This window comes from Cnephaeus nilssonii (assembly GCF_951640355.1).
Source record: "Cnephaeus nilssonii genome assembly, chromosome: 17".
In the NCBI taxonomy this organism is placed as follows: domain Eukaryota; kingdom Metazoa; phylum Chordata; class Mammalia; order Chiroptera; family Vespertilionidae; genus Cnephaeus; species Cnephaeus nilssonii.
Genome location: NC_137088.1, coordinates 33,518,238 through 33,530,736, shown reverse-complemented (window position 1 = coordinate 33,530,736; position 12,499 = coordinate 33,518,238). Strand labels below are relative to the sequence as shown.

Sequence of the window (12,499 nt, the reverse complement as noted above, 5' to 3'; positions counted from 1 at the left end):
TGCTGCCGTCCAGCCGGCACTCAGAGATGTAAATACGTCCTCCGAGTGGGCCAAATCGTTTCCTTTTGACTGCCGGCCAGCCATTTATTGGCGATGGCTCTTCCCTGGAGACTGATGGAAGCAACAATTATAAAAGAGCCCGTCCGCCCTAAGCATGGGGCCACACAAGGCTTTCTCCCCCGCCTCCCCCTCCTCACAGCTGCAGGGGAAGATTGGCTGAGCAGGGCTTGTTTGCAAATATGACTCATTTCTTTGATTCTAATACAGTCTAATGATACGTGCTGAGCTCCCAGAGGGCTCTGGAGGAGCCGGGGAGGAAGGCATGGCTCCAGCCTGATGAAGGGCATTTGGCCAGACCTGGCCCCGCCTGTCTTCCAGGCCTAGGGAAAGCAGGACCCTGAGGTCAGAGGTGAGCCCAGAGCAGGGATGAGCAGGACGAAGCTGACTGGGGGGGAGAAGCTCTGCTTTCCCAGCACACAGTGACTCGGAGTTCCATGACAAAGCCAGGGGTAATGACTGTCTCGGGAGCCCAGGTGGCTTGCACAGGGACCTGGCAAAGGGCATCCCACTGGCTCCTGCTGGGCATGGCGCTGTAGCATTGCAGATGGGGTGGGCAAGGGGGATCCCGGCCAAGAGAAGACCCCATGCATAGCCTCAGAGTGGGGACACACACACACCTGGCTCAGTGCTACCTGTGACTGTGGGCTTACAGATCATGGACGCACAGACACTGGAGGTGACATCCAGCGTCTGAGGTCAGAGCTGGGAACTCAGGCTGCAGAGTAGCCTTTGGCCAGTCGCTCCCCAGTCCTCAGGGTCCTATCTGGTAAACCATGCCCAGAGGCCCTGTCGTAGCTTCTTTAACACTCCAGGCCTGCTGTGAGGTCTTGGGACCACGCTAACTCTGAGGTTTGGACAGGTGACTGTCCCGAGGACATGCAGCTGGGACATGTGGGAGTCACAGCCCGTCTCCCCACTGCTCTCTCCTCTCTCCTCTTGTAACACCGAAGGGGGCAGGGATGATCAACAAGGTCGCTCTGTCCAGGGCCCGGAGGAAGTATCAGGTCCCACGTGCCTAGTTATCTGGATTCCCAGGGAGCTCCTGAGCACCCGGCAGGAATCGTCTGCCCAAGGAAGAGACAGCTCAGGGGCGCACGCAGCTGGGGCCGGTCAGAGAAATGAAGGGAAACAATGGCTGGGGTTGGGCTTCACCTCAAGGGGCATGGACTCCGGCCTCTGAGAGAGCCTCACCGCTCTGCCGCCCAACAGCGATACCAGCCAGTGACACCTCGATAAAACCCAGCAGGCCTTTCTCAACGAAAACCCCGAGGCCAGTCACTACGGAGCTGGTGGCTATTTTCAGGGGAAATCACATATGCTAAATTTCACCCCAAAGGAACCCAGACCCACTAATGGCTAAGCCCACTGAGACCCTGCATACAGTCGGTGCTTAATACATGTCTCAGCTTTTCTCCCCACAGAGTGTTGCTTAAGCAATGTCTGGAAAACACAGATTCAAACTTAGTCTAACATTCAAGGCTTCAATCCTTCTCCCTGGCTCCATGTGTCCTACGCTCTGGCCCAACCAATGACTTGCGGTTCCCAAAACAGTCATGTGCTTCCCTTCTGCCCAAATGTCTTTTCTCCTCTTCAGCCTAGTGAGCTTCTACTCATCCCTCAAAGCCCAGCTTGGATGGCCATTGGCAGATGGGAAATGAGGCCAGAGACAGGTAGTGCCATCCTGCTCCAGGCTACCATCAAGCGGATGCAGATGTGCAATGAATAAGAAGGATCCGCAGTCGGTGAGCACTTACTGTGTAGAAACATTTAAAACCCTCTCTGGCAGGGGGAGAGCACAGTGTGGGAAAGGCCACGAGAGGACTCCGAGCTGGGAAATGACATGTCTAGATTCACAATTGATTGCAGAGATGCAAGGGCAAGGCAGGGACCGCAGTGAGAGGCCAGTGCTAGGGTCGGAGAGAGTGATCATGGGGGGCAGGCAGGGGAGAAGGCCTGGGTGAGGACTGGAAACCCTGAGGACCTCATCGCCCACCTGAGCATCTTTGCAAGAACCCTCAGGCTTAAAGCAGCCGGGAGGTGAGCAAAGAGGAACCCCTTTGCAATATGGGGGACAATATGGGCATCTGAGAGGGGCCATTCTTAGTCCTCCTGAAGGCTGTCTCACTTAGAGTTCCAAATGCCCCCAAGGAGCAGTTCTATCCCCTATGAGGACCCTAAATAAATAACATGGCCCACATGTATCACGCATGTTGTCATGGTCTCAAGTTAGGGCGACCCGCCATCCCTAGGAGGGCAGTGCTATAATCTCTCCAGGTCCAGGTGAGAACGTGAAGGTCCAGAGAGGCGAAGGTGCCGGCCAGGCTAGAAGCGGCAGAGCTGGGGTTGGAGCCCAGGCAGCCAATCCGTGCCTGAGGCAGTGAGGTCCCAGCAGGCGCCCGAGTGGCGGGTTGAGTGCCACGTCCTGGGTGGGGCAGGCCCTGGGTGATCGGCTATGCCAGGAACTGCAGAGAGCGGACAGGGCTGTGGTCTCGGGCCCCATTCAAGTGAGAAGAATGAAGTGCAGCGTTTCTTTGTAAACTCAGCTCTCCCGGGGGTGGGAGCCGAGGGGGTGATGAATGTGCTTGTAATGCCCTCTTTGTCTGCAAGTGGAAAACATGTGCGCACAAAGAGCCCCAGGGACGGGGCATATACTGAAAGGCCCACGTGTCATGACAGGGACGTGCACCACCCGAGGAAGGACTGACTGACCTTGCCTATTATTTCCCAGCCCCGGCCCCAAAGTGTGCCTGGGACCAACCAGCGGGCAACTCCCTCTTCTGTTCCTGGGCCAGGTTCTAAGAGGTGGGGAGCCACACACAAAAGAGAGGGAGTATCATCTCGTGATGATTAGGGCCCACCTGCTTCCTTAACAGCATTCCCTGCTCCTGGCTCTCACGCTTCCTGCAAGGCCTTATCTCAGCTATTTCCAGATAGAGGGGGGCCGCACCCAAGTGCTGAGCCCCACATTTAATTGCTTGTGGAGAGCAAGGAGAGCGATGCACGGATATATTTTTAATTGGCCTCCAAGGAATGTCTTAGGAGAACTTGCCTATATATCGGCTAAGAGGTCCCCAAACGTCAAGCCCCTTCACAGTCTGCCTTTCTGATGCCTGTCCTACGTGTGTGCTCTTATGGACAATAGTGTGGTAAACTAGAGACGTGCCCATAATCCTCCATTCCTCTCAGAAAGAGACAGAACCCATTTCTCCACCTCTTGCTTGACTCTGTGGTTTCCTTTGGGACAAAAATGATACAAGCAGAGGCTTCAAGAGCGCTCCTGCGCTGCGACTTTCCCGTTGGTTGCTTTGGGATGTAGAGCGGCCTCTGAATATGCTCAGAGTAGCCTGCTGGGGGATGAGACCATATGGACCCTGGCATCCAACGCCCAGAAGAGCTACCCTGATGCTGATCTACCCATGAGGGAGCCCAGCAAAGACCAGAAAAACCTCCCAGCCAAGCTCAGCCCAAACGGCTAATCAGCACAACCCTGAGCCAAATAAATGGTTGTGGTTTAAAGCCACTGCGTTGGGGATGATGGTTACACAGCAAAAGCTAACTACCACATAATTTCTATTCTACCTACTCACCTTTGAACTTGACTAACTACTCCTTCAGCTTCATATATGAATTTTTCTCTGTGCAATCATAGTTTTGATATGATAGCTATGTTTCTTCTAAAATACATTTTCACACAACGTAAGTACAAATACCTGCCTTTGGAGGAAGAAATCCTCATAGCGATCCCATGGGTGTTGGAATGATTCATTCCCCTCATTTGACAGTTAAAGAAACTGAGGCTCAGAAAGGGGCAGAGACTTGCTGAAGGTCAGACAGCCAGTAACATGGCAGAACCGGGACTCGGTTCCAGGCCTGTCTGAGACCAAAGGCATGGGTTTGTCTCCAAACCTGCACCCAACTTCTCCCCGATCCCATCCCAAGATACTGACTCCCGCATCGCTGGGGAGAAGATGAGGGCGAGGGCTGTCCTCTCTGCCCCCTCCCAGCCGCCCCCCCCCTCCCTTAGTGAAGCTGGCCTTACTCCCAGAACTCGGTGACAGGGGAGGTGAAGTTGCTGGTGTTGAGAGTGATCCACAGGCTCTTGTTCTTGCGCATCGTGTCCTCCATGCAGTAGGGCGTGTTCCAGGTGTGGTTGCAGTGCGCCCAGGGCAGCTCCGACTGGAAGGACTGGAACAGGTAGTATGTGGCCCAGGCCAAGATGACGATGTAGTATACATTCAGGAGGGACACGATCACGATGGAGGCGTAGCCGATGCCTGTGGGTGTGCACAAGCCAGATACGCATCAGGAGGAAGGCCAGACCCACCGTGTCCACGTACCCAAACGGAAGGCCTCGGCACCCCCCGGGGACCTTCAACGGTGACCAGCAAATATCCGTAGGACGGTTCGATAAATGGGATACTTGGACGCACTGAAGAATGCATGCAGGTGGACAGATCAACGAATGGATGGTTATATGGGTCAATGGTTAGACGGATGGTTAAGTAGACTGATCAACAGCTGAATGGGGAGTAGATGGATTGATGGATGGAAATTTGATTTGCTGGATGGATGCATGGCTGGGGACTGGCTGGAAGGTTAGGTGGATGAGTAGATGGATGAATGAGTAGATGGGTAGATAGGTGATGGGTAGACAAATGGACGGATAATCTAACTAAATTGACTAGTTTAGTGAAGAAAGGCTTGATGGATAATACATGGATAGATTTATATGGATGACTAAGTTGACATACATCCTCCCATCCTTGTCAATTATAATCATAACTATTATCTTATGAAATGCATACTAGGTACTAGACAAAGGACTAAATGTTATAATAATTAAGCTACCATTAATTTGGGGCTTCCTATGTGGACAAGGCACTTTTACGTGACTATTAGTAGTAGTAACCCTATGAAGTAGGCATACTGTTTCCATTTTGTAGATGAAGAAATTGAGACACAAAAAGATTAATTAACTTTCCCAAAGCCACAAGAGTTAGCAAGAGGAAGAGGGAATCGAACCCTGACAGCAAGGCCCCTGAATCCGAGTGCTTATCTTCTGCACTATACTGCTAAGCAGCTACTAGCTTCTCTATCCTTCCACAACCCAGAGAGGTGGGAACAGCCAGCACGTATTGAGCAGTCACTGTGAGCAGCATCGCCCGTATCATGTACTGGCTGCTACCCTGTGTTAGGCACAGTGCCAAGTGACTTGCATGAGGCTTCAATGTACCTGGCAAACAGCAGGTGCTCAATAATAAATTTGCTGAACCGATGAACACCAGGCCCCGGGTGACCACTGTCCCATACTCACCAGAGAACAAGGGGCAGATCTTTTCCCAGCAGGTGATGCCCCCTTCAGAGGTGTACTGGCCTATGATTACCTCCAGGAAAAACACAGGCAGGCCGCCCCCAAACAGGAAAATAAAATACGGTATGAGAAATGCACCTGTGGAGAGAGCAGAGTGGGGTGAGGGTCAGACTGGGCTGTCACAGGGGCAAGGCTGCAGGTGCTCGCTCCCAAGCCCTCCCAGCCAATGGAACCGGAGAGAACAGGTGAGGGACGGGAGGGTACAGGCCAAACTCTTGGGCGTGGTTGAAAATTCTGCAGATCCTGCCCAGCAGGCATCACCTTTCCGGTGTGCCCTCTCACCTTCTTCAAATCTACCAGGTGCTTTTGGCCTCTGGGCCTCCAGTTAAGCTGTGCCGCCTGCCTTCCCCACATCATCCATCTGAATAAGCACTGCTCAGCCCTTAGGACCCATCTCAAATAGGACCTCCTTGTTGAAGCCTTCACCTGCCTGTTCCCAGGCCTGCCCAGGGCAGGAAGCTGAGACAGACTAGCTAAGAAGGGTACAGTGATGAGAAGCAAGAGGTAGGTACCTCCAGCTGGGGTGGGAGCCAGGGCAGGAGTGAGGGGCAAGGAGTCGGGGCGAGGGTTCCTACCTGGTGTCCACTAATGGCTTCAGCGGGTCCATAAACCCTTTGAAACTGTGGGCAACTTGGGTCTATGTGTATGCGCTTTGCTCTGGGGAGCGTCTAGGACACTCATCAGAGTCCCAAAGGCGCCTGAGACCTACAAAAGGTTAAGAAACCAGACGCTAAGGCAGAATTTCCCAGAAGGCAGTTCTCCTAATGCGGGCTGTATGCAGCATGCCCATCTCTGCTGACAGGTAAGCCCTCAGTTACGGGCAGTTCTCCCTACCCAGTTCTCAACAGGCCCCTCTTACTGCACAGCAAGGAAGTCCCCAGTATGTCAGCACGTGCTGCCGACCTGGACACCTCCGACAGGAGAGGACTCCAGCTCAGAGCCTTCAGGTTAAAAAAAACAAAACCCCCAAACCAGCCCTAGCCAGTTTTTCTCAGTGGTTAGAACATCAGCCCACAGACTGAAAGGTCACGGGTTCGTTTCTGGTCAAGGGCACGTACCTCAATTGCAGGCTCGATCCCCGACCCTGGTCGGGGCACGTGCTAGAGGCAACCAATTGATGTCTCTCTCTCACATTGATGTTTCTCTCTCTGTCTCTTCCCCTCCCTTCCACTCTCTCTAAAAATCAATGGAAAAAATATCCTCAAGTGAGGATTATAAAAAACAAACAAAAAAGCCCCAAAACAAAAAACTGGAACCAACCAGAGACCTTACATTTAAAAAATATCTTCAATGAGTAAAGGTGGTGAAAAGGTACAAGTATCCAGTATAAGATAAATAAGTTCAGGGGTGACTATAGTTAATAATACTGGGCTATACTTGAAAGTTGCTAAGAGAGGAATTTTCAAAGTTCTCATGACAAGAAAAGACATGTATAACTGAGGTGATATATGCTAACTAAACGTATTGTGGTGATCATTTAGCAATATATACATACACCAAATCATTATGTTTACAACTGAAACTAATACAAGGTTATGCGTTAATTACATCTCAATAAAACTGGAAAAAAACTTTTTAATTAAAAAAGAAAAAGAAAAAATATCTTCACTGTATTTTTTTTTTCCTGGATACCTTTCCATTATGGCAAATGATACTGCTTTTCCATTTATGGGGGAAACAAAGCTTGCTTTTGAACTATGTTTGGTTTAAGTTAGAAAAGCCAAAGTAAATATTAGAAAACATATAACGTAAGGAGGGGTTGGGAGGCATGAAGAGAAGAGGACATTTATGAAGGGAGCATGTGAGTGTCGGAGGTTTGGGGGACAGGGGCATGGCCTCATCACTCCTCTTCAGAGATGGCAAACCGAAGGATCGCAGCGGGCAAGGGATCTTCTCAAGGTAACACAGTCAGACCCTGACAGAACACCAGCTGATTCCCAGGCATGCTCCTCTCCTGCCTCTGAGGTGGGGAGGGGCGGGGCGAGGGTGCCGCAGGCTGACTGAGGGAGGTCACAAGAGGCCACCCCCTTCTCCCTGCCCAGCCCAGACTCACCTCCACCATTTTTGTAGCAGAGGTACGGAAAACGCCAGACGTTGCCCAAACCAACGAAGCCACCAGCCACGGAGAGCACAAAGTCGATCTTGCTGGACCACTTCTCCCTCTGCGGGGGCTTCCCCTCAGCCTCGTCCTCGGGCCGCGTGCCCGGGCTCTTTCCGGGGGACGGCTTCAGGATGTCCTTGTGAAAGTCTTTCAGACACTGCAGCTTCTCCTTGGTGGCCATCTCCTCCTCGCTTTCTGTGGGGACCAAGCAGAACCCCATGTGCGGTTGGTAAACAGCCTGTGTGCCTTCAACACTGCCTCTCCCTTCTCACCCACGGGCCGGCTCTGCCCTGCCCAGACCTGTGGCAGGGGGCCTGCCAGCCCCTTGTCTGTCCACTGATCTGACAACGTCCCGAGCGAGTCAGACCCCCTCTAGGCAAGCAGGGGCCTAATGATTCAGAAACTGACAGACTCCTTCCCTCAAGCAACTGCTGAGAGAAGCACTGGGGACCCATGCTTGCCGTCCTTGAATGTCATACCTCGTCCTGCACCGGCAGGCAGATAAGCACGGAGCCACCCCCTGGCCTGGCATCACCTCTACCAAATATGGCACACCCAGGCACTTCTAAGGCACCGCCAAATAACACCTGCCTGAATTTTCTAGAAATGGATACTATTGCTAAATTTCGGATTTGCATAGAAAACGGCAGCTCCCATTTCACTCAGGATCCAGCACAGTGCCTGGCGCACAGGGGGCCTGTGCCTACCTGTTTAAGGAACGGATAAACACCAAATGAATGAGGAATGGGGTTTCGGCCTGGAACGGAAACAATATTTGAAGATGGGGTTTCCATCGAAGTATGGAAAATGGATGTTTATGAAAGATATTTGCAATTAACCAGCCACATCCCTGCAGCATAAAAAAGCAGGGATTGGCCCCGGTGAGGATTATGTTAAGAAAGCCGGTTAATCTCCTTTGTTCACCGCTCTCCATCCGTTCTCTGGCTTGCTCCGACCCCTGTGTCACCCAGGTCCCCTGTCCTCCGACTCCTGATGGGTTTGGCGATGGAAGGCCCCAAAGGAGGTCAAATCCCTAAGCCTCCAGAAGCTGTTTGTGGTCACTCTCAGCCCACCCCTGCCTGGACCCCATTCTAGAGGACATCTGCCCCAGCCAGGGTGGAGCCTCTTCCTTCTGTGCCTCCTCCTCTGGAGTCCTCACTCTCCCTGGGAGCTCAGCCTTGAGGGCAAGAGTCTCATGAGTCCCAGCCTGGAGGGAGAGGGTACCTTCAAGGGTTTACATGCACTGGAGGACCAGCGCTAGTGGGCCTGCCCACCGCTCTCTGAGCCTGTTTCTCCACCTGCAGAATGAAAAGGATAATAGCAAAGGCGACCGGCTCAGAGCCAAACAGCCTGGGCCACAACTTGTCTTCATGATCCAAACTGGTGGCCAACACTGAAAATATCAGATTTCAGAGAAAAGTCAAGATTTCTGGGTTCTCGTGAAAAACTGGAAGCTCGGACCATGTTTAGCTCACACTCCTTCTGGCTACCATCAGCGGGACCAGATGCGGCCCCTCACACGGGCACACCGGGGCCAGCTCACCAAGCTCACAGGACATCTTCAGTGGGCATCTCAGTCTGTCTTGTCACACTGCTTGGCACTACCTGAAAATGTCTTGATTCACGTCCTTGCTTCCTTGTTAACTGCCTCCTCCTCGACTAGAGTTATGTCTCCATAGGGACAAGGACCCATCTGCCCAGAGCCTGATGCACAGTAGGTCGCCAAGCACGGACCGCTGGGTAGATGGTTCCCTGAGTGGGATCTGCAAGCAGCTGGTGCTAAGTGTGAACCCCAGCTCGGCCACTTCCCAAGCACTGGTCTCGGCAAGTCACTGGGCCTCAGAGCCTTGCATTCCATGCTGCTTGGCCCAGACAGCCATCCGAGGCAGAGCAAGGTGGAGGCGGGGGCTGCCCGAGGACCTGGGTGTGGAGAGGGGACGTGCTGGCCTGGCACCAGAAGCTAGGCCCACAGGGGCCGTGCTCTGAGGAGCAGAGGCACAAAAGCATAACAGAACCCCTGTTTCCCTCGCACCTCCTTCCTCTCTCTGGCTCGGGGTGGGGGACCCCAATTGTTTTGCTATCTGGTGGTGAGCAGACCAAGAAAAGGCTTCCTGGAGCCGCCGGGCGGCTCGCTGAGCCCTTCCTCTGTCTCCCAGAGCACAGACTGGCGGCGGCATCCGCATGGCCTTTCTTTGCCCTGCTCCCTCGGGGCGACGCGGGGGTTCAGCCGGGCGTATGGCTACTGTAAAAATAGCCTGAGCGGCCAGCATTGTTCCAGTGTTAATTTGTGCAACCCCCGATGGTTATCTGAGCGACCCATTGTGGGCTGGCTGGATGGGAGCATAATTGGAGGATGTGGGACACAACTCCCTCCTAGTGAAGATGTTTTTCAAGGAATGACCCCTGAGCCTCCAAGAAAGGTTGGTTCCGCCCTCTTGGGCTCTCCTTGGATCTCAGAGCTGGAAGGCACTTCACAAGGTCAGCCAGATGGAGGGGGCAGTGGCCAGCTTCTGCTCACATAGGCAGCTGAGACTGACAAAGCTCTTTCCTACTGGGAGCTGGGGTCGGCTTCCCGTGGCTACCCTGAGGGTCCTGGCTCTGTCCTCGGGGCCCAGACCCACTTGCCACCCTGGCACTCAGAGAACCGTCTAGAAACATGGGGTAGCAACAAGTTCCCTGAGACCTCCTCTGTTCCAGGCTCTGGTTTCCTACAAGGCGAGGCGGCCTCCAGGCCCCTCTCCACACTTAGGACCGCATCTTTCCGACCCCCATGGGTGAGCCTGGATGGCGGTAGGGCCTGAATGGGGCAGAGCTGGGGCCTGAAATGTGCCTGGTGTAGTGGTGGCTTCCCCGATGCTCATTCCCAGGGTGCATCCCGAGATGTGTTCCTCCTTCACCATCATCACCTGTCCCACCTGTGGCTGCTGCAATCACCTGCCCTTCGAGAACACACGGCCAGCAGCCCTGCCTCTGGCTCCCTCAGGCCAAGCCATCCTCCATGACCTCACCCAACGCTCACTCATTGCAGCAGGATACACCCAGGTGCAGACAGCCAAACACCCTTCATGGGGCTCACTCCAAGCCCCTCTGGGGTGTCTGACCAGCCTGGCGCCTATAGAAAGCCCACAGCAGCAAGATGGCAGATTCTGCCTCTCATACATTCTTGGCATCCACCTACTTCTCTCCATCACCATGGCAACCACCATGCTCCAGACCCCAATAGTCCTTGTAGGGCATGGAAGTCAGCCTCCTCACAGGCCTGCCTGCTGATAATCTGCCCACCCACCCCCCACCCCCCAATCTATTCTCAACACGGCAGCTAAAGGCAACTTGTAAAGTACACTCAGATCACAGTGCCCTCCCGCCCAACCCTCCACCATTCCCTGAAGAAAACACCAGCCTCTCCCCAAGGCCTACTGGGGCTCCCAGTGCAGACACTCATCCCCCTCAGGCTGACCCCTTGCACGGATGCTCCAGGCCCTCTAGTGATAGCCTGGCCCCGGCAGGAATCAAAGCGTGAGCTCTGGCCTAGAAGCTGGCAGTCACTTCTTGTCTGGGTGACCTCAGGCAAGTTTTCAACCTCTCCGGTCCTCAGTGTCCTCATCTGCAAAGTGGGGATAACGACTCACCTCACAGGGGTGTTCTGAGGACTGAATAAGAGAGGTGCACAGAAAGTGCTTACAGCAGTCCATGGCATGTGGCAAGTACTCCTTAAATAGTAGCTGCTAGTATTACTGTTGTTAGTACTGCTATAATTATTATCAGGTCCAACCTGACCTTGGGGTCAGTCCTACTCAGGGTGAAATCAGCAAAGCTCAGGGAGGCCAAGTGACACTCCCAAGGTCATAAAACTACTTGTGACAGTGACCATGACGTGCCCAAATTCTTGGCTCTGCTTCTGCTGGCCCTCTGCCAGCCCAGCCTGATCTCAGCTGACGCTCACTGAGGCCCACTAATTCTCCATCACCCCCCAGCCCACCCCGTGATTCAGCGCGTAGGAACGGGCTCCCTCCGCAGGCGTCCCAGCAGGCGCTGCCGTGCTGGCCGGTGCCGAGAGCTGTTTTCGTTGGCGCCAGGCCCATGGCTATTTTGTAGCTAAGGTGATACATAATTCCCCATTTTAAGAGCTTCCTCTTTGATGATTACAGCTATAGGCGATTAGAACGGGCTCTGATACAGAGGCTCCAAGATGAAGGCTCCCTCCTCGCCCAGCCGAAAGCTCCTTGTCTCTGTTCCAGGGGCTGAAGCCAGAACTGGCTGTGCCCTTAGGCTGATATGAGGATCACCTGGCCAGCTTTGGCACGTACTTGGGACAGATTCAACCTGGTGGCAGCGACACTGGATTTAGAAGAGGTTCCTTTGCTCCCCCTGATTGAAAACTACAAGGACTTACTCTGTGCTGAGCTGACGGAAAACAGTTTTCTATTCTCTCTTCAAAGACCCTTAGTGTAGAAGGGCTTTCGATTTCCTAGGTGGGGAAGCTATGGCTCCAACAGGGAAGGGGATTTGAGCCAGAATTCCCCACCTTGGTCCGGAGCAAAGCTCAGAGAGGAGGCGGCCTCGGCCCTATTTGCAGATGGGGACACTGAGGCAGAGGTCCAGAGGGAGCGCAGAGCAGGGCTGGGGTCTGGGTGTCCTGCCTGCCTCCAGTGCCCTCCCACCCCTCTGGCCCCAGGTGCCCACGGGCCAGCCAGCTGGGCCTTGAATTGAGCTGCAGATGCTGCTGTGGCCGTCTCCTCCGGCATCTGCCACCTGAATCCAAGGATTTGGGAAAAGTCCCCCTGTAGAACCTGAACCTTCTCGGGTGAACAGCTCCCCAGAACAATGATTCAATCTCTCACTGTCACTGACTTAACCACTCAGGAGCTTCTACCATGGGTTTTAAATAAGAGGACAGGTACTTTTTCTGTTTCTTCTTTGGGTTACTCCCTTCCCTGCCCCCCGCCCCCCCCCCCCCGCCCCCGACA

General features: G+C 53.7%; 1 protein-coding gene across 3 annotated transcripts in view; it reads right to left on the bottom strand.

Moving 5' to 3' along the window:
- The window catches only part of SLC6A6 (solute carrier family 6 member 6), a 74,770-nt gene that overhangs the window by 26,903 nt on the left and 35,368 nt on the right, over positions 1–12,499 (bottom strand). For all 3 annotated transcript variants that reach the window (XM_079794684.1, XM_079794682.1, XM_079794683.1), the window contains 3 exons: positions 7,485–7,727; positions 5,375–5,509; positions 4,100–4,334 (listed from right to left, as the gene is read on the bottom strand). In XM_079794684.1, the coding sequence (XP_079650810.1) occupies positions 4,100–4,334; positions 5,375–5,509; positions 7,485–7,713 (599 nt within the window). In that variant the 5' untranslated portion in view covers positions 7,714–7,727. The remainder of the gene's footprint in view (positions 1–4,099; positions 4,335–5,374; positions 5,510–7,484; positions 7,728–12,499) is intronic.